Below are 24,553 nucleotides of genomic sequence, written 5' to 3' on the forward strand. Positions count from 1 at the left end.
CCTGGTTTTGCAGAATACGGGGGACCCCTACATTGTTTGTCAACTGTATTTTGACATCCAGTGCTGGTTCTGATTAGCCAGGTGTTGGTTGTGCTTACATACGGGGTGCTTTCTCACTGAACCATCCCTGCATATGTGTTTATTGTATTAAAGACAGATGCATGCATCACGGATCTCCCCATGCATGCATCAGTCTTTTTTTTTTTTTTTAACAAATGACGCTGCTCGGATGCATGATGCATCGCATGCACAAAAAACATGGCACGATCTGCACACGATATGATGGATAATATGGGCTGCACATCTGATCATACGATATGTTTTAGGAGCCGCGGGAGTGCGTATCATATCATATCCTACCTTAAAAACTACACAATTTCTACATGATTCATCGTACGAGGCGTCAAAAATTGGGCAATCAGTCTGAAATTGTGCTAGTGTAATGCCAGCATAATGGTGCATACACATAGTCAGATCAGACAGCGGTAACGATATTGTCTGATCGTCCTGAATGTGCTAGATGATCGATCATCCAGCACACCACCAACCCCCAAACTACTATGGGTCCCTTTAGTAACCTGGTCGATATCGACCAGGTTGGACTGCATGTACGGACTATGGTCATTATCGTTATCGACATCCGAGCCGAGCATTATCCGTCGTTTGGGGGTTGGAAGGGGACAAAAACTGGACAATCTGAACGATATAACGATAAACGTTATCGTTCATATCGTCCTACAAAGTCTGACCGTGTGTATGCACCTTAAGACCTCACCAGACCTCAGGGTTATTGGTAATGACACTAACCCTTCCAGTGCTGCAACCTGCAGTCTCTGGCTCGAATTGTCACCTCTTGCAGTTAGCTGCACTCAGATTGGTGGATAGCTACAGCCCTCCATTAATTAGTATGTAAAGGCCACAGTGATTGGTACAGTAAATGGCCAGAGCCATCCACAAATCAGTATACGAGAAACTTAATAATGTGTATGACATCAGACTCGGAAGTGGAGCCTGTCTCATACCGGCCAGAGAGAGCAACAAAGCAGTAAGCACATAATGTGAGAAGTTGGGGTGCATTCTTTGCCTGCTTCCCAGCGCCTAGGCATGAAGAGGGCTTCCTGTGCCTTGTGGCTACTTCTGCTGCCCAGAGTTCCAAAACTGCACCTTCCTCCACCCTGCCCAAATCACAACAGTTAGAGCAGGCGGCAGCAAATCAGAGAGGCAGGCATGCGAGGGAGATTCTTGGCCAGGGGGCATTCCCTCTCCTCAGCTGCTCCCTCCTCAGTGTGTTCAGCATAATTAAAGGGCCGACCTGACAGCACCCACCTCAGTATCATGGGCGGTCCTGGTAGGTGGTTCTGTTGCCTCATCCTGCATCAATGGCAGCAGGAATGTGGCACCAATCCTTCACCCAACTCAGACCGCGGCTCCCTCCCACTCTCCCCCACCGCCACGTCCAGCCCCAGCCCTGTTTGCACTTGCGTCGCTCCTTACAAGCAAGGGGCCACCCATTACAAGCACGGTGCAGCTGTGTCACAGTGACACAGTCTACCCGCTGCCTGCCCCGATCAAGGCTACTGGCTGCCTTGTGTTAAAAAATAAATTAGCATGGTCGTGGCCAGGGTGCCCTCCACTGTGTGACGCCGTACTCAGCTGCTACTGTCGAAGCCGGATAATTGGCTGAGATAGAATCTGGTAAAATTAAAATCTGCACGACACCATTTTGTGAATGGCAACAAGACGCCATTTTGTGTATGGCCGCACGACATTTTTAGCGAATCCCACAATATCAGTACATATGGCAATGCTATTATTTAGCATCGTGCGATTCCCACGCAATAGAACAATGTTAAAAGTCCTCATTATATAAATACATACATTTACTAAAACATATAATATGAACAACCCTGCAAAACACGTACCACGGTGTACTTCACAAACATGTAGACGCACAAACCTAACTAGCATCTTTTCTTAATATCCTTACACTTACACACTGCACACTTACATAAAAAGGTTCCCTAGCATTAAGGTTAATATCCAAGGTTATATTCATTATTAATTATGTAATAAAGTGACTGTATTTATGATCTCAGGTTTAGTACATGATAAACAGACCGTGTTTGGTGCCATTCTGAACCACTGTTTATTTGCAGATTTCCGGTTCCATCGGCAAGGAAATCGCAACATGTGTCTGGGAATTATGGATCATAGAGAGATAGGCATTGAAATGTACTCTGGCCCTGATTCAGAGCCTGACGCTCTGACAGAGCGCTCGCTCTGAATCAGGGCTGTCCTCTTTTTTTAGAGCGGCCTCCTGGCCACTCGCATAGCTGTGGGTAACCACCGACAGCTATAACGAGCGGCCAAAAAGATGATCGCGATGGTCTTGACCATCGGGCTTGCGACGAGACCCTTGTGATAGGGTCTCGTTTCCGCAAGCCCTGGAGTGTTTTCGGCTCTATCAGAGCTGAGAGCACTCCCACTGACATCACTTCTGATGTCAGTGGGGCTGGCCCCAGACGGTAGGCATTCCCATGGGAACGCCTCTGTCTGGGCACCCGCGCTCCACGCTCCCAGCACGCCCACCAAAGGGGGCGTGCTGTCACTCACCATCGACAGCACGTCCCCTTTGTAGCGAGACCAGGAGCGACGGCTTGGCGACGCATGCGTACGACGGAGCCGGCTCCCTCGTGCACATGCACACTGGGCCAACATTGACCCGCTTGCGAGCGCTCAGCGCTCGCGAGCGGGTCTGAATTAGGCCCTCTGTAATTAGCCAGTTTAGACTTGTTCTTCGGTGGGAAAACTATTACAATACAAACTGACCTATGAACTGCATCGTAACAGGAGAACTAGGAAGAAGAACCAATGGGATTATGCCAACTTGTTCTATTGTATTGCCTATTTCTGCAAGGGTTTATATGCAAGCACCCTGAATCTGCTAGTCAGTCATCTTTTCTTTGCTGTTGATGGAGGTTTCATAGTTGATGCCGGGAATCTGGATTCAGAGCGCATGCGTATGTATTCGACTGTACCTAGTGATTGTATAATCTGTTTGCGCTAATTGTATTTAGATCACAGCGTGTAACTATCTGCTTTTTGGTGAATAATATCTTTTTGTGCTTTGGAAACACAATCAAAGTCTGGAAAGCAATTATTTCTTGTGCGACTTATAATGCTAAATAGTGACATTTAGGGTGTATAGATAGGTAGGAATTCATAGTACCATGCGTAATTATAGAACCGGCCGTGGCCACGGTTTATGCAAATTGTGGCTGCCACCAATGTTCAGTAAAATAAGGACAACAGCGACATCCTTATTATTGTGCTGGTAGTCTCAGTGCCATCCCCTCAGGAGCTGGCGCCCTAGGCAGGTGCCTAATGGTAGTGCTGGAACCTGTACACAGTCCATATTAATGCTAATTCAGTCTGTGTAGTAGTTACCAGGAACCAGTGCCAGTTACTGGTAAATTAACTGCCTTCTCATGAACATACAGTGGTTAGCTCTACTGCCTCACAGCGCTGGGGTCATGGATTATTCTTTGACAAGTGCTCTTTATGTGTGTGTGGTTTATATGTTCTCCCTATGTTTGTGTAGTTTCCTTCAGGTGCTTCATCTTCCTCCCACAGTCCAAAAATCTACTATATATTAGTGTGTGTGTTGGGTGGGAAATCTAGGCCATACGATCCCGAGGGCTTAAGCACATCTAGCTTTAAAAGAAAGGCATCTTGCGAAGGGTGAAGACCTCAAGTTCTAAAGGTCTTGTCATCTCTCTACAGGTACTGACCTAACATAAACTTTATGAAAATAATACAGTAAAATAAGGATACAATTAAATTCAATTATGAAATGTAATGAATTGAAACCAGTAAAATTACAAATGATGTTTATGTAATTGGTAAGATGTTTAATAGGTGGCCGATGTTGTTAGCGGACAATGCAGCAAGGTGACAGCCTCGGCCCAAGCGGATCTTTTCATCACCTTCTAGGGGCACATTCCAGATGGCTGACAGAACGTGCGCTACAACGAGCTGTAGTCTTGATCTAAAGGGAGTTCAATTAAAGTTTTAGATCATCAATTCATTGGAAGAATTCATCATTTATGTTTTAACAATAGTGAGAATACTCTAAAAATAACAGAAATGACAGGGAAATTGTACCCAGAATACAATTTCCCAAAGAATTCTTACAGAAAATAAAATGTATTTACAAAGTTTAAGCAATCAGAGTTTTAGCTATGTAAAAAAAATAGTGTTTTTTTAAACCCAACTCTTAAATTGTAATCCAATGGGATTGTGTTATACTGTATAAGGAATCCACAGGAAATATTTTTAATTCGTCATCCAATCCAACACACACATATATATATATATAAAACCAGATCTTCGTGTATGAATAAGGTATATATATGGAATTGGTATGAAATACCGTCGACCGCATGGCCGGCGGTTCGATTCCCGTCAGCGACAGCCCGACAGAAGCAGAGTGCGACGCAGCGGAAGCCCGACAGCGCTGGAAATCCCGATCGTGGATAAGTAAGTATCCACTAACCTAACCTAACCCCCCTAACCCTCCTTAGGGGTGCCTAACCCTAACTTCCCCCCCAAGTGCCTAACCCTAATCCCCCCTCTAAGTGCCTAACCACCCCCTTCCCCGCTGCCTAAACCTAAGTCCCCTGGGGGGGGTGCCTAACCCTGTCCCCCGCGGGGGTGCCTAACCCTAACCCTCCCTCCCCCTAGCCTAACCCTAACCCTCCCGGGGGGGTGCCTAACCCTAAGTCCCCCCCGGGAGCCCTAAACCTAACCCTCCTCCCCCGCAGCTGTCCGCTCGCGGCGCCCGGCATCACTACGATCGTGATGCCGGGCGCCGGTCTCCCAGCGTTGGGGAAATGCGGGCGTCTACATCTAGGCGCCCGGCATTTCACCCTTGCCGGGATAAGACAGTCGGGAAGCCAGCTGCCGATATTTAGGCAGTCGGCTTCCCGATTGCCTCCCATATATATCTATATACATATATGTGTATGTGTATATATATATATATATATATATATATATAATTTTCAATACACCTGCTAATATTGTTAGAGTTATGGAGAAATTAAGATCCGAAATATATATTTGACTGAATTTTTTTAAATTACAGAGCCATGTCTGGGCATCATGCAGCGAGTGAGAGCTGTGAGGGGCGTTTGGTCTCCCTTCATCTCTTGCTGCACAGAGTTTTATCAGTGAGGAATGTGGGAGACTTAACTGTTGAGGAGTGGACCTGAAATTTATATTTATTTTACATATATATATTGTAGGTCTGTTTTTTATTTACCAGAAAGGATTCCATCCTTCCTAGTATTGACCAGAATTAACTCTTTTTAGTACAGTAGCCAAAAAGAAAAAGGGCCCTGCTCGTGAAAGCTTATATTCAAAAGGGAAAAATGGAAGTGTTGGCACAAGAAGGTGACATGGAGAAGGTAAGTATATGTGGAGGAGGTGGGAAGGGTAACATGGGCAGTATTAATTAAATACAAATAAAGGAGTATATTTTACTACAAGGATAGCTTCATTCTCAAAACTGACAATGAATGACTAGATATATTATATATTATTGGAATTTATAAATTTTTACAATTGTAATGAACTATGGGCCCGATTCAGACCCGCTCGCTATGCTGCGTTCGCACGCAGCTGGCCGATTTTCACTATCTGCGCATGTGTATAAGACGCAGTGAGCGTGCGCGAACCAGTCACTGTGATTAGGAAGCAATCACATGTTGAACATAGACGGCTCACTAGAATGAGTGACAGGATGAGCCATTTGTGGGTGGTGACAGGGGAAGGTCAATGAAAACGGGGGTGTGGTGGTGCGAACGCAGGCGTGCCTGAGTGTTATAACGCTGTTGCAGGGGCGTGCATAATTTAGATGAAGCATCATAGTACACATCACCTGGCTGTGTTACACACTGCAGTGATCGCAGTGCTTGAGGTAGGGTACGGTCAACCACAAGTGCTGCGTATGGCTCCGATGGTACTCGATGTTACTGATTATTGCATACACTTCCTGGAGATGATGTGTGTTGTGAAGGGAAAGTGGGCGTCTTAAGACAGGCTGGTGGGTGTCTTACATACAGAGCACGATCGCACGCTAAGACAAAGTGGGCGTACTAATGTCTTGCCGTGCGATCACAGGATTTGCATACTTTAGCAGCTGACGGCTGCGTGCGAACGCATTTAGCGAGTGGGTCTGAATCAGGTCCTATGATCCTGCAAGATCATTTCAATTACAAGAAACTAATTTTTCCTTTCTCAAATTGTGTATTCTACAGAGGCTTCCTGACCTCAAGGATGTTAGAGCTGTCTACAATTCAGTTCCCCTGTCTACAATTCCTCGCCTTTTGATTGCCCTGTACGGTAGTTAGAGATGTGCGGGTTCGGTTTTACTCGGATATGTTCGGATATTAAAAACTGCATCCTATTGGCTATCGGCTATCATGTGGTTTGGATAGCCAATTAAATAAATCCGAACTAATCCGAACTCTTGGGATAATTTTGGCGAAAAGAACTGAGTAAAACCGAACCCGCACATCTCTAATTGTAATGCCAATCCGTCTTTTCTTGTTTTTGTTTTTTCTAAACTATTATTTCTTTTCATTCTGGTTGTGACTAATGGCGCTCGTGGTTTATATCATTCTGTCTTGTGCCTGTAGCCTCCACCCTAATTGTTCTACTTTTCCCCTTTTTTTTTGTACCCCCATGTTCTTTTTTTCTGAAAAACCAAGACTACGATTAAAAATAAATAAATTACATTGTTATGATAAAAAGATGTATAAATACTAGGACATTAGGAAAAGATAAGTAGCCACAATAACACTGAAAGCATTTACCTCAGGTATTGCCAGGTGTTTTCTTGGCATAGGGACCACGGGGGGCAATTTATGCAGCGCACCCCTAAAAAGAGAAAACAGACACCATTGTACCTAAATGACTCCATGAGAACATCAATTATATAACCTTCCTCGGCTGATTCACTTCAGTGGGACATTGTCCTTCTCATTTTATACTCATCAGTTATTCTATTATCACACAGAAAAATAAATATAGTACGGTGACATTTTAAGTAAAATGTAATATACTATATGTTACTGAGATGCAAAAATAGGTAAGATTAGTATATGAATGGGATCCATAATGGTATATGATTAACATTTAAATAGAATTAGCTAAAATATAATATTCAAATCTATAAATTACACTACAGTATTTGTCATTATGTTAAATTTCTATCCACAAATCACATTTTTACATATTGTTCATGTGATATCTGCACAAAGTACGTACATGCATCTCATAAGCACAATGTCCCTGGAACTGAGCTTGTTGTCCTACCAGTCCGGTCCTATGGAATAGAATACAGAAATAGTACAGTTATTATTATGTCTGGTATATGTTTTGCTTTAGTTAATCAATGAATTATAGTTTGTAAGTATAAACCACTATTAGTTCCTTTTGTTCCCAGGTCAGTCACTTCCTTTGCCTAATCTATAATCTAGTCCTGTGCAATAGACACTATTACATTACAGCATACCCCAAGGCAGCCTTTTTCTTTTTTACTTTTTTGAAAATATATTTTCTATTAACCACTTAACCACTGAAGGTTTTTATTTTTATGTTCACAAAATGTGTCACAGCTAAAATATTGCACAAATGTAAAGACCAGCATATGTACACACCTCCCAACCGTCCAAGCACGGTTACTTAAGGGGCAACTACAATTTGTATGGCTGCGATAAGCCATGGTGCAGATTGTTAGTCCACAACTATGATAAACAGAACCCTCTAACTTTTAATTGCATGGTACAAGAATACCTGGAGGACGAGTCTCAGCTGAGCATTGATTTTTCTGGTGCCCTCAGGGATCTTGTGGGCCAGACTCACATGGTGCGCCATCACCTGCAGGAGAAAGGGTGGATAGCAGAGAGTCACTGACACTGGCACACTCAGAATACACAGGGAGACAAGAGAATATGGCGTAGTAACAAGAATGACCAGGATACAATGGTATAGTATTCCCCAAAGAGGTGGAACAAAGAGTATAATATTTTTCCGGCATTTTACGCATGTGCACTAGGGGAATCATAGGGAAAATGGTGGGTGCAACATTTTTCCAGTGACCTGCTCACACTATAGTGCCTGGAGTCTACAAGTGCAGCACTGAGCACTGCTGGCCGCCAGAGAGAGAGTAGGGGGCCTGGACAGAGACCACACACGGGCCCCCGCCTCTCAAGAAATGCCCCTGCTGAAAGCACTTACCTCAGGTACTGCCAGGTGTTTTCTAGGCATAGGAACCATGGCCTCATGTACTGCCAGGTGTTTTCTTGGCTTAGGGACCACAACCTCAGGTACTGCCAGGTGTTTTCTAGGCATAGGAACCATGGCATCAGGTACTGCCAGGTGTTTTCTTGGCTTTGGGATCACAACCTCAGGTACTGCCAGGAGTCTCAGATGAACATTGATTTTCCTGGCGCCCTCAGGGATCTTGTGGGCCAGACTCACATGGTGAGCCTTCACCTGCAGGAGGAAGGGTGGACAGCAGAGAGTCACTGACACTGGCACACTTAGAGTACACAGGAGACAAGAGAATATGTCATAGTAACAAGAATGACCAGGATATAATGGTGGAGTGTTCCCCAAAGAGGTGAAACAAAGAGTATATAATGATAAAGTTTAAACAATCACAGTTTCACACCCTGCACCCATATGCTTTAATACTTACCCATCCGAAGTCCCATGTCAGACTGCAGCGCTGGACAAAAATACCTGAAAAATGGCCACCACAGCTATTTTTCCAGGAATTTTCCACATGCACACTAGGGAAATCATGGGGAAAATGGCGGGCGCAACATTTTTCCGGTGACCTGTGCACGCTCTAGTGCCCGTGGTCTACAGGTGCAGCGCTGAGCGCTGCTGGCCACTGGGGAGAGAGGGGGCCCAGACAGAGATCACACACAGGCCCCCTCCTCTCTAAAAAAGCCCATGCTGAAAGCACTTACCTCAGGTACTGCCAGGTGTTTTCTAGACATAGGAACCACGGCCTCAGTTACTGCCAGGTGTTTTCTAGGCATAGGAACCACGGTCTCAGGTACTGCCAGGTGTTTTCTAGGCATAGGAACCATGGCCTCAGGTACTGCCAGGTGTTTTCTCGGCATGGGAACCACAACTTCGGGTACTGCCAGGAGTCTCAGATGAACATTGATTTTTCTGGCGCCCTCAGGGATCTTGTGGGCCAGACTCACATGGTGAGCCTTCACCTGCAGGAGGAAGGGTGGACAGCAGAGAGTCACTGACACTGGCACACTCAGAGTACACAGGGAGACAAAAGAATATGGCATTGTAACATGAATGACCAGGATACAATGGTGAAGTATTCCCCAGAGAGGTGGAGAAAAGAGTATATAATGATAAAGCTCAAACAATCACAGTTTCATTTTTATTTATGTAAAACCATAATATATATATATATATATTAAAAAAAACTCCCCAAACCCTAGTTCTAGGAAATGTTGTTAAAATTTACATGCTAAGAATGTTTAAGAAGGGAGGTTATGAGGAATATGTATCACGCCTCGGAGAGAGATAAAGTACCAACCAATCAGCTTCTGTCATGTTATAGGCTATGTTTAGAATCTGATTGGTTGGTACTTTATCTCTCTCCTATTTATGTCTCCAAGTTTTGATACATCTCCCCCTATGTCTGACACAAATAGGGTAAGAATATGGGGAGAAGGTGTGAAGGGTAACTACTCTCATATCCTCAAGTGCAGTATAACTTAAAAATAAATAAATGGTGATATTTTATTACAAGAATAGCTTTATTCTAAAATACTACAATAAATGATTAGATATGTTATATATATATAATTGGAATATATCTGTTTTACTAGTTTTATCTGGAGGTTTTTCATGGCTTTTTTCAACTTTCTTAGTTATATATATTTAGCTTATCTTATGGACATGTCCACTACCAATTATCTTTTTATTTTAAGATGTAAATGTCAATGTAATAAGCATTACATTGGTGTGACAAACATATCTATAAATACTAGGACATAAGGAAAGTGTAGGAAGCCACAATTACACTGAAAGCACTTACCTCAGGTACTACCAGGTGCTTTCTTGGCTTATGGACCACGGCCTCAGGTACTGCCAGGTGCTTTCTTGGCTTATGGACCACAGCCTCAGGTACTGCCAGGTGTTTTTTTGTCATAGGGACCTTGGCCTCAGGTACTGCCAGGTGATTTCTTGGCATAGAAACCACAGGTTCAGGTACTGCCAGGTGTTTTCTTAGAATAGGGACCACGGACTCAGGTTCTGCCAGGTGTTTTCTTGGCATAGGGACCATGGCGTCAGGTACTGCCAGGTGTTCTCTTGGCATAGGGACCATGGCCTCAGGTAATGCCAGATGTTTTCTTGGCATAGGGACCACTACCTCCGGTACTGCCAGGTGTTCTCTTGGCATAGGGACCACAACCTCCGGTACTGCCAGGTGTTCTCTTGGCATTGAGACCACGACCGCAGGTACTGCCAGGTGTTCTCTTGGCATAGAAACCACAGGTTCAGGTACTGCCAGGTGTTTTCTTAGAATAGGGACCACGGACTCAGGTTCTGCCAGGTGTTTTCTTGGCATAGGGACCATGGCGTCAGGTACTGCCAGGTGTTCTCTTGGCATAAGGACCATGGCCTCAGGTAATGCCAGATGTTTTCTTGGCATAGGGACCACTACCTCCGGTACTGCCAGGTGTTCTCTTGGCATAGGGACCACAACCTCCGGTACTGCCAGGTGTTCTCTTGGCATAGAGACCACGACCTCAGGTACTGCCAGGTGTTCTCTTGGCATAGGCATAGGGATCACGGGGGGCAATTTATGCAGCAAAGCCCTAAAACGAGAAATCAAACACATTTGCACCTAAAGGACTCCATGAGAATGTAACAATAGCTAAGGTTAATACAATATAATAATGTACCCATCGCTAGATATTATATTGTGTAATATGGTTAACGTTTGAATAATGATAGCTAAAAAAATACTTCATAATAATCTATTCTTATCTATAAATGACATTAATTTTCTTTATTCTATATTAATATCCATAAATCACATTGTTACATATTGTTCATGTAATATCTGCACAAAGTACGTACGCAGAGCGTCTCTTAGGACCAGCGTTTCTGGAACTGGAGGCTTTGTCCTTATGATCCTTATGAGCTGGCTCTGTGGAAAAGAATACAGAAATAGTACAGTTACTACTATGTCTAGTATATGTTTTGCTTCAGTTAGTCAATGGATTATAGTTTAGAAGTGTAAACCCCTATTTGTTCCTATTGAAACTAGGTCAGTCGCTTCCTTTGCCTAACCTGCAACTGTAAAGACCATCATATGTACATACAGTCAGGTGCATAAATAGTGGGACATTGACAGAATTTTCATATTTTGGCCTCTATTCACCACCACAATGGCTTTGAAATGAAACAAACAAGATGTGATTTAACTGCAGACTTTCAGATTTAATTTGAGGTTAATTACATCCAAATCAGGTGAACGGTGTAGGAATTACAACGGTTTCTATATGTGCCTCCCACTTTTAAGGGGCCAAAAGTAATGGGACAAACTAAACAATCCTAAATCTAACTTTCACTTTTTAATACTTTGTTGCAAATCATTTGCAGACAATTACAGCCTGAAGTCTGGAACGCATAGACATCACCAGATGCTGGGTTTCATCCCTGGTGATGCTCTACCAGGCCTCTACTGCAAATGTCTTCAGTTCCTGCTTGTTCTTGGGGCATTTTCCCTTCAGTTTCATAGGCAAACACAGGGGGGGGTTTCTATCTGCCTGGAAACCCCCCTCCCCAGCCAACACCATGACCACAATAGAAATAGTAATATAATATAATGTTACTAGTGCTGCATGTTGTTCTCAGTATCACAAATGAAATAATTAGCACCACCTGTGGATCTTTTAAAATGTGTCAGCCAGTAATGAATATACCTGTGCACCAACTAGAAGATGTGGAAAACATGCACTGTTAGGGGTGCACTGCTATAGACCATCTATAGGGCTAATTATTAATACTATATAATAATACACTATCCAGTACATAAGAAGACCGATATGTACATATAGGTCCAGGGCAGTGCTAGGTTCTTCTGCCTCTCCCCCAGACTCCCAAACTTGCTCCAATGCTCTGTAATTGTGCTCACATCTGACATAAAAACATTCAGCTCAGGCAGGATGGCCCTACTGCCGCATCTAATGGCTTACTGTGATTGCTGGTCCTGTATATGCTGTGATTATGACACACTATGCCCTCTTCGTGGACAGGCCACACTCACTCTAAAATCAAGCATTTGGAAACCCCCCTCTAGAAATCCTGCGTTTGCCACTGAGTTTTGTCTTCATCAAGTGAAATGCATGCTCAATCGGATTCAGGTCAGGGGATTGACTTGGCCATTGCATAACATTCCACTTTTTAGCCTTAAAAAACTCTTTGGTTGCTTTTGTAGTATGCTTCGGGTCATTGTCCAACTGCACTGTGAAGCGCCGTCCAATGAGTGCTGAAGCATTTGTCTGAATATGAGCATATAATATTGCCCGAAACACTTCAGAATTCATTCTGCTGCTTTTGTCAGCAGTCACATCATGTTTTGGATCATGAGCAGTTCCTTTCCTTCTCCATACTCTTTTCTTCCCATCACTCTGGTACAAGTTGATCTTTGTCTTATCTGTCCATATGATGTTGTTCCAGAACTGTAATGGCTTTTTTAGATGTTGTTTGGCAAACTCTAATCTGGTCTTCCTGTTTTTGTGGCTCACCAATGGTTTACATCTTGTGGTGAACCCTCTATATTCACTCTTGCGAAGTCTTCTCTTGATTGTTGACTTTGACACTTATACACCTACCTCCTGGAGAGTGTTCTTGATTTGGCCAACTGTTGTGAAGGGGTTTTTCTTCACCAGGGAAATAATTCTTCTGTCACCACAGTTGTTTTCCGTGGTCTTCCGGTGTTGCTGAGCTCTCCGGTGCGTTCTTTCTTTTTAAGAATGTTCCAAACAGTTGATTTGACCACACCTAATGTTTTTTCTATCTCTCTGATGGGTTTATTTTGATTTTTCAGCCAAATTATAACTTGCTTCACTGATAGTGACAGCTCTTTGGATCTCATATTGAGAGTCGACAGCAACTGATTCCAAATGCAAATGTCACATCTAGAATCAACTGCAGACCTTTTACCTGCTTAATTGATAATGAAATAACGAGGGAATAGCCCACACCTGTCCATGAAATAGCTTTTGAGTCGAACTGAAGACATTTGCAGTAGAGGCCTGGCAGAGCATCACCAGGGATGAAACCCAGCGTCTGGTGATGTCTATGCGTTCCAGACTTCAGGCTGTAATTGCCTGCCAAGGATTTGCAACAAAGTATTAAAAAGTGAAAGTTAGATTTAGGATTGTTTAGTTTGTCCCATTACTTTTGGCCCCTTAAAAAGTGGGAGGCACATATAGAAACCGTTGTAATTCCTACACCGTTCACCTGATTTGGATGTAATTACCCTCAAATTAAATCTGGAAGTCTGCAGTTAAAGCACATCTTGTTTGTTTCATTTCAAAGCCATTGTGGTGGTGAATAGAGGACAAAATATGAAAATTCTGTCAATGTCCCAATATTTATGCACCTGACTGTATCTCCCAACCACCCAGCACTGTAAATTGTGGCACAACTACAATTAGTATTGCTGAGATAAGAGGTGATGCAGATTGTTAGCGCACAACTATGATAAACAGACCCCTCGATCTTTTCATTAAAAAAAACAAGAATACCTGGAGGACGAGAGTCTTTCAGCTGCACTTTGTCTTCTCTTGCAGCTTCAGGGATTTTGTGGGGGGTACAAACACGGTTCCTCTCCACCTGCAGGAGGAGGGGTAAACAGCAGAGAGTTAGTTACTGGGCACTGGCACACTCAGAGAAAGCAGGGAGACAGGAGATTATAGATGGGTAACCTACGTGGCCTCACACAGACATGTAATACCACAGATGTAGCTTTTATGACAGATTGAGCCTGTAATATATCCTTTTAACATATTTTAATTGGCAGATGAATTTCTAATAGAAGGTAAAAGATCACATTCCAACCAATCTTCTAATAAAACTGATTTTGAATGTTCCTAATGTTTGTTTTATTTAATAATAAATCCCTTGTTCTACCACACTTTTATCCAGTAACATAGATAAATACCCCTTGGGGGCTGCTCACCAGTGTTTTGATGTGCTTGGCCTTGCTCCCATAGGTGAGTGTGCTGCTAGAGTCTTCATAGGCAGCATCCGCAGGGCTGATGTGTGTGATCATCACCATTCTGCTCCTGCCACTCAGTGCGCCCTGTGATAGATAAAGCTCTGGTTATTATGGGAGAGATCACTGAGGAATCCTTACATAGTGTAATGAGCAGTTTAAAGATCTACTATTATTTTATACTATGTTTGTGAGAAACAAATGATGGACTAATTATATAATATCATGATTGATTGCAGCCATTGTGTGAGATAAAATTACACAACAATGTGTTAGCAGCAATGATGACTGAGATTCTGGCATGGATGCTGTAGCCACTGTCCTTTTACCTAGGTCCTTAGCATTTTCAAAGGGGATCACACATCCCTTTAATACCAGGGCATAAAGTCTCTTAATGGCACTGTTTGAAAACTCCCATTCATATTCCTAAATGCTTGTTTCCTCAAAAAATATCTAAGTGACAAATGCTACTTATTAACCACAGTCATGGGTGTATCTATGGGATGGGTATAAAATACCGGCGGCTCAATAGCCGCCGGTTCAAATCCCAATGCCGGTACCCTGCATAGTCAAGATCCGACAAGGGTAGTAAGTATGCTATCCCTAACCCTCCCTTAGAGGTGCCTAACCCTAACTTCCCCCTAGTGCCTATCCCTAACCTCCCCTTCCTGCACCCTAAACCTAACCTGGGGGGGTGCCTAACCTTAACCTCCCACCAGTGGTGCCTAACACCCCCTCCCAGCAGCCTAACTCTAACCTGCCCTGGGGTGCCTAACCCTAATCTCCCCCCACCTTCGTGCCTAAACCAAACCCCCCATTGCCGTGGATAGCTACCTCTGTCCGGATGTTTGGCATTTTGCCACCAGTCGGGATTCCGGCGTTGGTATATCAGCAGTTGGTATCTTGTCCGCTGGCATTTTAACTACATCCCGTCTCTATAAAGGGTGCAGGGTATGTGGTGCACATGTCCTGTGGTCTCACACCGCACACCCTGCACCAATAACCTATATTTAACACATTGTCAATGCTGCTATAATCACCAATGTAGTCACTGGGATAATGGACATGGGTGACATTATTCCAAAGTTCTGGGTGCAGTTCCAGAGCCTAATTAGCACATGTGACTACAAGAGGAGGGGTAGGCTTGTATGGAGACTGCACAAGGGGCCTTCTCTCTTATCACTGTCCCTGACAGCATATGTGTGTAGGAGATCTCATAGTAATAACATACCTTTAGCAGCCAGGTCAATTTGCTGTCCCGATAATTGATATGGCTGCCTGGTCTCTTGCGTAGCGCCATGATGCAATTCCTTAGGGCCAGAAGGGAGCGGTTTATATAGCCACTTTCTTTGAAAGTTTGCCCACTGTTTTTAGTCTGACATAGAAACAGAAAAGATTATGAGAACACATCTGGCGTCAGTCACGGTGTGGATGTAGTACAAACACGTAAACTATGATTAAACTATTTACATAAATTTACTTCAATTGTGTCCCAAGACAGTGATCCCCATTCACCTTTTTATTTCTTAGTGATATTGGCCGAAATTTTTTTCTTACTGCATGTAATTTACCCCAAGCTGCTAAAAAAATAATAATTACATTATCATCATTGATTTGATATTGGTTTATGTTATTAATTAAAATATAACTAATCAAAATTTGTTATGAGTAAGGTCTCAGTGGGTGGGGGGGCAGTGAAATAAATGTATGTAACCAAGGGGGTGGTGGCCGGTAACAGATTGGGAATCACTGCTCTAAAGGGAGAGAGGCCACGCTTAGGGAGGATTACAAACACGAGAAAAAAGAGTTATACACATGAATGGCACTGGTATAACCCACTAACACTGAGCTCATTTCACTACAAACAGATGCAAAAATAAACTACAATGTACACAAGTGCTTTAATCAAAGAAAAGAGCTTATAGTACTTTTCATGCCACCTCAGAATACAGAACAAGAACTACCCTAGGACCACTTAGCTCCCTGATAATTATACACATAATGAATATAATTTATGTTGCACAATGCAACAGCAGCTTTGGCCTCGCTCTGCACCTCACTTTGTGCAAGCAGGGCCATATGTAGCAATGGGCCACTAGTACCTCCCCACAGCTGTCGATCATGGCCTGTGCGTGATGTGATGATGTAATGCATGCAACATCATGACATGGTGTGCTCAGGGGACAAGGGTTGGGACAAGGCGCAATTATGCCATATTAAGTCTTTGTGTGAGAGAGCACCTAGATTTCCATCATGGTTTAACTCTACCAAGCAAGGTGGCTGCATCTATGGAGGAGCAGAACAATATAAAGGCAAAGGGGAGGAGTTAGGAGGAGTGAAGGTGTGCCTAGCTGCCTAGCCTAATATGTATGGTGTTGGCACATCACAGCTCCTTGTTGTACAGAGCAGAACTGGAACAAATCTTGCACAGTGCACATCTGGAGATTGTTCTCTAGTTTGCAGAGCAGATAGTAGGCATATACCCAAACATGCTCTGGGTGAAATGTCAGTGCTCACTGGTCCAAAACCAAAGCATTTAGCATAGTGCAGTTTTAATAACCTTCTATATTCCTGAAAATACATTGCATGTTCCTCTTTGTGATTCCGTGGGTTCTCTCTGGGTGCTCTGATTTCCTAAAAAATCATATTGGCAGGTGAATTGGCAGCTGGGCAAAAAATGGACCCCTGTTTTGGAGTGTGTGTGTGTGCTAGAGAATTTTGACTGTAAGCTGCAATGGGCAGGGACTGATGTAAATGACAAATATTCTCTCTCTAGAGTAGATAGTAATGACTAGTGGTAAAACATGAACACTGCAACAGGACAGCAAACTTATATTCACCTATTTGCAGGGCCGTTTATAATGGGTGCAAGGTGTGCAGTGCACACGGGCCCCTGAGACCAGGGGGGCCCACACATCACACCCTGCACCAATATTTAGTAATGCTTACCTTTCCGCAGTCTTTAGAGTACTGCAAAAATCACAGGAAAAATGGCGGTGACCATTTTTACGGTGACTTGTGAATGTGCAGAAAAGATGTCCCTGGGAATAAGGCACGGGCGCCATTTTCCTGGAGACCCACGCATGCGCAGTAGAGAGGAGGGGGCCCAAATGGAGGCTGTACACAGGCCCCCTCCTCTCCTAAAATGCCCCTACCTCTTTGGCACTGCAAGGGAAAATACAAAGAAATGATGATATATAAATCACAAGTGATACCTGGGATGCTCGTTCTGATCCTGCCAGGTCTACCATGTAAAGCTTGCCGGTGCACACTCCATCACTGCTCGTCTGCTTTACGGTGACTTGTAACACAGCATGGGAGCGGGATGAGTTCTTATTGGCAGCTGTGGCTGCCTTAGAGCGGCGCTTGTTCCCTTTCATCAGTAATGCTATGGCCTGAAAAAGAAAGTAATATAGATGCACCAACACTTTTATGGTTACAACTCATAAAGTTACACCCATGTGTTATAGCTACAATGGGGCCACGACACCAGCAATCACATAATCATGGGCCCTCTTATTAATTCACACATTAATAGGTTCTTTGCAGAAAGCAAACCTGTTAGTATTAGTCTGTACTTATATAACATTGTTATTTGTACCCCCCTTGTTCAGTGCTGCAGAGCCCTTAGGGTGCCTTATAAATAAAAGGTGATAATAATAATAATAATAATAATAATAATAATAATAATAATAATAATAATAATAATATAGACAGGGATGACTAGTGGTGAAGCATGGATGCTGCATAGGGTTGGCAAAGATTAATGATAGTCACCTCTTCAGGGCTGCTGGGGAAGAACTCAGCGATCCCTTCTATCCTGGTGTTGCCATAGGGATCCTCTCTGAGGGTCAAACATCCAGAGGACGGTCTTAGCAGATCCTCAACTTTTTCATTGTAGACCTGAAAATGTAATGAAGGAATAATCGCTCTCTGCAATACAAGCACGACAAGTATGTAATCCACATTTACTCTCTGGAATGGACTTGGGTTACTTGTGGTTCTCCAGATGCTGTATATCATGAGGAAAGGTATTCCGGGGGCCAGTACATACATGGCAAGGGCCCATCTGAGCTTTCAGTTCTGCACTAGTCCCCATGAATTGTAAGCAGAGTAGGGGTCCCCCTCAAACTTTGCTAGGGGGCCTGGTGAATACTAGTTATGCCCTGACTGCACATGTAGAGGGGTCATTTACATCATCACTCTGTGTAGTTGCATCCGGCCCTATAGCACTGGCAATAGACGCACATCTCCAAATCTGCCTATGCATCATGTCTAAATGTGCTGCAATACACTTGGCCTATGCATGTTTCCCGCTGCCTGTACATGTGCAGTATGTAAATGCATATCTTATGCAGAAACCCCCAGAGTTCCATCCAACTCCAAATAAGACACACAGAATATAAACCAAACATATATTCCTCACATATTTACCTCAGCATAGGACAATGAAACAGAGAATTTATTCTGCCCTCTCTGCACCTCGATGGTCTTATATAGATCTTTCAGAGTGCGGAATATCACTCCGGGTTCATGACCATTGCCCATCATGGTAAATGTCTTCCCGGTGCCTGTAATAAATATAAAGCTATTAAGCATACACTCGCTGATGTTACAAGAAAGAATGGCAGATATGCAATTATACAATGTGTCGTGTCAGTAATGAACAGTGACAGACATCATGTGACTAAACCAATATTCATCAGGATGCTGCTCATCAGTTCCCTCTCTCAGAAATTTCACCACTTGTTAGTGAATGGATAGACTGTGCACTATTGTATATTTGTTTTGACCATAAAATGTTGCCTATTAAATTTGGTGATGGGTGCACCTATTCCCTGGACAGTGAGAGTTTAGAAACAGTTGTATTCACAAGCTGCCATGCACCTAACGCCTCACTTTCTGGAACCACATGGATAATTGCACAGCCCATAAGGAAACTACTAGCTCCAATTACTAATACAGATGGTCCACATGTTTTTACCACCACTCATTTCACCAGCTCACTACTTTTACAAATACAATATAAACAATTATACTTATGATTTAATAACATTAAGTTTACCTGTTGGGCCATACGCAAATATGGCAGCATTGTACCCTGAAATTATACCATCCACTAGGTTCTTCATTGTGGACTGATAAACATGCTCCTGAAATGAGACACGTTTATTGATGCTACATAAGCAATCAGGCAAACATTTTTTAAAATATGCTCTATACTGAATAAGGAGAAATTATAGCTGTACAGACTAATGTCTGATGCTACATTCACATGTGATGATAAATTGTTCTCATGCGCTAATTAAGATGCAGCATGGCCAGCGCTACTATATGTATAATGGGTGTAGGGTGTGTGGTGCACATGGGCACCTGAGTCCAGGGGGGCCCACACCACACTCCATACACACACTAAATGTACTTACCATGCAGCCACCTCAAAAGAAATCTACCTTGTGGCACCATTTTCCTGGAGATATATGCATGCACAATAGGCTCTGGCACAGTACCAGCCGGGGCGCAGAGAGGGGGGGAGCGGGTACAATTTACCTGGGCCCAGGCCAGATGGGCCTGGTGCTGCCTCCCCCTCCCTCCTCTTTCCCTCGCGGCAGCCCAGCGCAGTGGGAGATTGCTTGCGGCTGCTAAGCAGCAGCCACAGCAATCTCCTATGCCTATGGGGGGGAGCGATCACACTGACCACACACCCCCCTGGCTTTGCACCGCACTGAGGGGCTCACAGTGCCCCCTCCCCAGCTTGCAGCGCGGCTACAAAAGTGTTTTTTTTTCTCAAGAGGGCATGTTGGTGCCTCCCGCGATTAGGCCATGCCCCCTCTTTTCCTGGGCCCGGCAGCACTCTCTATGGCCCTGAGTACCAGAGACTGCACCTCGTGTACAATGGTTTGGGGGGACCCTTTCAGAGGTTACAAACAGGAACCCTCCTCTCATAAGATGTCCCTGAGTACTGTATTACATATACTAACTTTTATTATTCATTGTAAATATCTCAGGCAGTGGCGTCCCTCCCTGCAGTGTCACCCAGGGTGAGGAGGGATGCTGTGCGCGTGCCAACTAAAAGGGGTGTGGACTCATGAGCAAGGGCCTCACGGTCCAAACCCCCCATGCCTATTACTTGGGGGGGCAGGAGGTACCTGTATGCAGTGCTGGCCGGCTCCCTCAGTGTTAGGAGCCGAGTGCTGCACTTAATGCTACTACTTAATGCTCCTGTCAGTGAGGGGGGAGTCTGGACCTTGGTGTCAACCCCTCAGCGGGTGACACCTGGGTGAGGACCGCACCCCCTTTGTGATGCCACTGATCTTAGGATTACAATCACCTGGGTAGCTGCTTGATCAAACACCTCATGAAAGGTAAACGTCCTCTCTCTTGTCCTGCAGCAACGCAGGACATCATCAGGATCCTCGCCAGGGTCCTGCAGTAGTACTGTCTGTAAGGAAAGAGAAGACACATGTTTAGTAGATGTCACCAGGTTCTACAAGCACCTCTGCGGATGGAGCAGAAGATATTGAGTCCAGTTTGTATGAATGGATGACGACAAAGTCACACGTGATTCGGGAGTATAAAGTGATATTTGTCAGCATTTCAGCACAGCTTCCAGAAACATTTTGTTGATATCTATAAAAGCTCTACCAGTCACTGGTTCTTAGGCCCTTAAGACACAGAATGGTCTACCTCATAAGCCTGGGGGTCCGTCCAACTGTAAGTGAGACATATTGTAATAACTTATTGGACTGTGCCTTAAGTGTTTTGCTAACTATTGTGGAACTACAAGTCTCAGCATACCCTCCTTATTGGAGGGAAATGCTGTATGTTACTGTCCATAAAATATGTGCTTGACATCTTTTTTCCCTACTGAACCGAGAGCCCTGGATTGGGCAGATAGCGCAAGATGGAAGATGTTGTCCGGCCTATCTGCAGTATAAATATAGATACACCTTCTCCTATCACTATCTTCATAGGATATAGCAATAGCTGGTGCGGTGCTGCATGTGCAGCCTAGGGGTGTGTGATCATGCAGACCAATAGGAAGCCACAAGCAGAAAGCTCACCAATTCCTATTGGTCTGTGAGGTCACATCCCTGTCTGACAAATATAATCAGCTGGTTAGTAAGAGGGAGGAGGAGCTTAGGAGTCCTGCAATGGTGTTTTGCAACAGGCCCAGAATTTGTATAGTCCAGCAATGGTCCATGATTTCCCCATTTCTTGTGCACAGAGAGACAAAACCTGGCACTATCTGAGCAGTAAGGTCCTTACTCTAATTTGCTTATGGGTATATGGGACCTTGGATAGCGATCCACCTCTGATACACAAAGCAAAATATTTAGTTTTATCATGTTTATTTCTAAACACAAATTTATATACAATGTGATAAATCAAAGTAAATGTGCTGTAACATAAAATAATGTACTTTAAACAACAAATAAATCTAATAATAGTGTACTGGTAAGAAAACTATTTTAAAATGAACTGTGTTAAATATTAAACTAATTCAATTATTTAAACTAAATAATGTTATTAGCCTTTTCTTACCTGCTGCCCGAGCTGGTGTATAATGCATCGGGCGCTGCTCTTAGCCTCTGTCCTATTAAATGGACGGATGCGTAGAGCGACCTGTGAAATAATGAAACAGACATAAGAACAAAGAAGGATTTTTAATGCCAAGGTAATTTCCCAACCTAGCCAATTCTGTGCCGTGAGAAAGGACAATTGTCTTGGTCTGACTTGGTGATGTGTAATAAATAAAGGACTATTTTACAGTTGGAGCCAGTTGTAAAACCCCAATCAGCGAGATGAGTTATGGTGCATACACACTAGACGATATGCTCCCTGAGCGATATCGTCTAGTGTGTCCCCGGCAGGCTGTGCTCAATGTCGTTCATGACATTGAGCACAGCCGCTGAACGATATCATTAGCGATATCGTTCAGCGCTGGGCTCTCTCACCCATTCCCTGACATGCAGCAACCTGACGAGGTCGTCAGGTTGGCCTGCATGTCAGCCCGATGAACGAGGATGACGAACGACCCGCGGGAACGCGCGTCGTCGTCATCGTTCATCTTTTTTGTGTTAAAAATGGACGATAAAGTGGACGACTGAACGATAACGATATCGTTATCGTTCAGTCGTCCACTTTAATCGCCCAGTGTGTACGCACCATTAGTATCTCAGGAATATGACAGCATCGGAAATCAGCAGTAAGGATAACTGGCTGCAGGAATAAAGTCATAGGGGATCCAATTACAGGCGATAAAACGTTATTGTGTATTAACTTAACGGGCTCATCGCCCTTTAATGTCCCTTATCGTCTGTATATTGAATTGGACATTTTTTTTACCACTCAAATTTGATGTCTAATTGAAGCCCCACTATAGAGGCAAAAACAAAAACCATTAATATAAAGCAACAGTGATATAGATGTACTTCCCCTTGTATAACAGCATTTCACAAAATGTTTGCTTTTATTTTAAATATTTTCAGAACCTCAACATAATTATTAGAAAGTCTGGAAAGCTATTAAGCAAACCATAAATACTCCACAGTAAATAGTATAAATACAGAGAAATGGGAGTATTTAAAACTAATGTATCTAACTCTACCCTGAACTTATATGAAATCCTATAACAGTGACCTATTATCAGTAGCAAATAATAATACAGTGAGTCCATGGCAGCTCTATAAGAGATACTTACAGTCATTTGATGGTCTTTAGGATGGTTATTTCCTGTCTTCTTCATCTTAAAATCATTTTATCTACTCAGAAATGAGAAGAAAAATATATCTGTACTGTCACTAGTCCAGCAATATCAGATATGACACAGGAATCATCCAGCTGCCCTGTTATACCCATCACACCTCCAATAGTGGCATCATCAGCTGCCACTATGACATCACTAGCAGCCCTGGCAGGGGGGCACTGCTATGTAACTCAGGCAGGGCATTGGGGGTTAATAGTAAATACAATGTGATGACTACATGTCAGTAAATAAAAACACCTAATTGGGATGAGCAGAAATGTAATCATCACACACAGCAGTGATGTGTATTATCTGTGCGCTGTGTGTGTCTGCATACCTCCCAACATTTTATTTATTTATTAACAGTTTCTTATATAGCGCAGCATATTCCGTTGCGCTTTACAATTGGAAATATTTATAGAACAAAACAGGGTAATAACAGACTGACATAAAGGTCAAAGGACCCTGCTTGCAAGCTTACAATCTATAGGGAAATAGGCATTGATACACAAGGATGTCCAGGAGGGATACAATGGTCTGGTCCTGGACTTCCCTAGTAAGAGGAGGGGCTGCAGCGCAGTTCAAAATTCAAATAGGGGAGCCACACCAACAGTCATTTCACACATTGCCAAACATCACTGGCCGGGACTCACTGGCAGTTGGTGTGACTCCCCTATTTGAATTTTGGACTATGCTGCAGCCCCACCTCTGGAGCCGCCACCAATCATAAATTACCAGGGAAGTCTAGGACCAGAGCATTGTGTCCCTCCAGGAGAGGTATGTGTTTGTGATACATTCAGTCCCATACTATGCATCAGTGGAAACGTATACAGAGGGAGGCTCATCTATTGTTCTGAGTCAGATATGTATTTTCATACTGCATCTACATACCATAAAAAGTGCATAGACCTCCATATTCAAATATTGGTGCCTCCTACACTTAGGATTTCTTAGGCCCTGGAGCAGTAGCATGAGGAAGGGAAGGAAAGGAGGCGTGTTCTCATAATTATGACTGAAGCAGCCTGGAGATGTATCTCTTGCGATGGCTGGAGTGCTGGTACTACCACACACAATGATGGTGACCAGCAGCAGCACCAGCTGGTCACTTCTGATTGGCTGATTGTGTACTAAGCTCTCCAGCTGATAGCTTTATAGGTCTATTGTACTAAGCCCTGGATGGAGATAAAGCACCAACCAACCAGCTCCTATCATTTTTCAAACATAGGCCCCCATTTACTAATGAGTTTTATAAAAAAAGAGTTATAAATTTCACTGTGTATGATAAATGGTGCTCCAGTCAATCAGCTCCCAACTATCATTTTTCTAACAGTTGAGAGCTGATTGGCTGGAGCACCATTTATCATACACAGTGAAATTTATCACTCGTTTTGGTGATAAAACTCATTAGTAAATGAGGCCCATAGCCTGTGACATGGCAGTTAGGAGCTGATTTCTGTTCACTT

General features: G+C 43.5%; 1 protein-coding gene across 1 annotated transcript; it reads right to left on the reverse strand.

The window, feature by feature from the left end:
* Positions 1 to 3,909: 3,909 nt before the first annotated feature.
* LOC148513952 (uncharacterized) lies at positions 3,910 to 23,653 on the reverse strand. Its single transcript, XM_088481184.1, has 18 exons — positions 23,046 to 23,653; positions 21,887 to 21,967; positions 20,673 to 20,783; positions 19,407 to 19,494; positions 18,776 to 18,912; positions 18,119 to 18,244; positions 17,557 to 17,736; positions 15,573 to 15,716; positions 14,306 to 14,428; positions 13,872 to 13,959; positions 11,194 to 11,263; positions 10,145 to 10,928; positions 9,045 to 9,302; positions 8,305 to 8,562; positions 7,861 to 7,944; positions 7,333 to 7,390; positions 6,879 to 6,942; positions 3,910 to 4,048 (listed from the first exon to the last, which is right to left on the reverse strand). Exons 1-16 carry the CDS (start codon positions 23,088 to 23,090, stop codon positions 7,340 to 7,342), a joined length of 2,628 nt encoding a protein of 875 aa, XP_088337310.1. The 5' UTR covers positions 23,091 to 23,653; the 3' UTR covers positions 3,910 to 4,048; positions 6,879 to 6,942; positions 7,333 to 7,339.
* Between the last annotated feature and the right edge of the window lie 900 nt (positions 23,654 to 24,553).

The sequence above is a fragment of the Taudactylus pleione genome, unplaced genomic scaffold, assembly GCF_031769625.1.
Source record: "Taudactylus pleione unplaced genomic scaffold, aTauple2 ptg000265l, whole genome shotgun sequence".
Taxonomy (NCBI): Eukaryota; Metazoa; Chordata; class Amphibia; order Anura; family Myobatrachidae; genus Taudactylus; species Taudactylus pleione.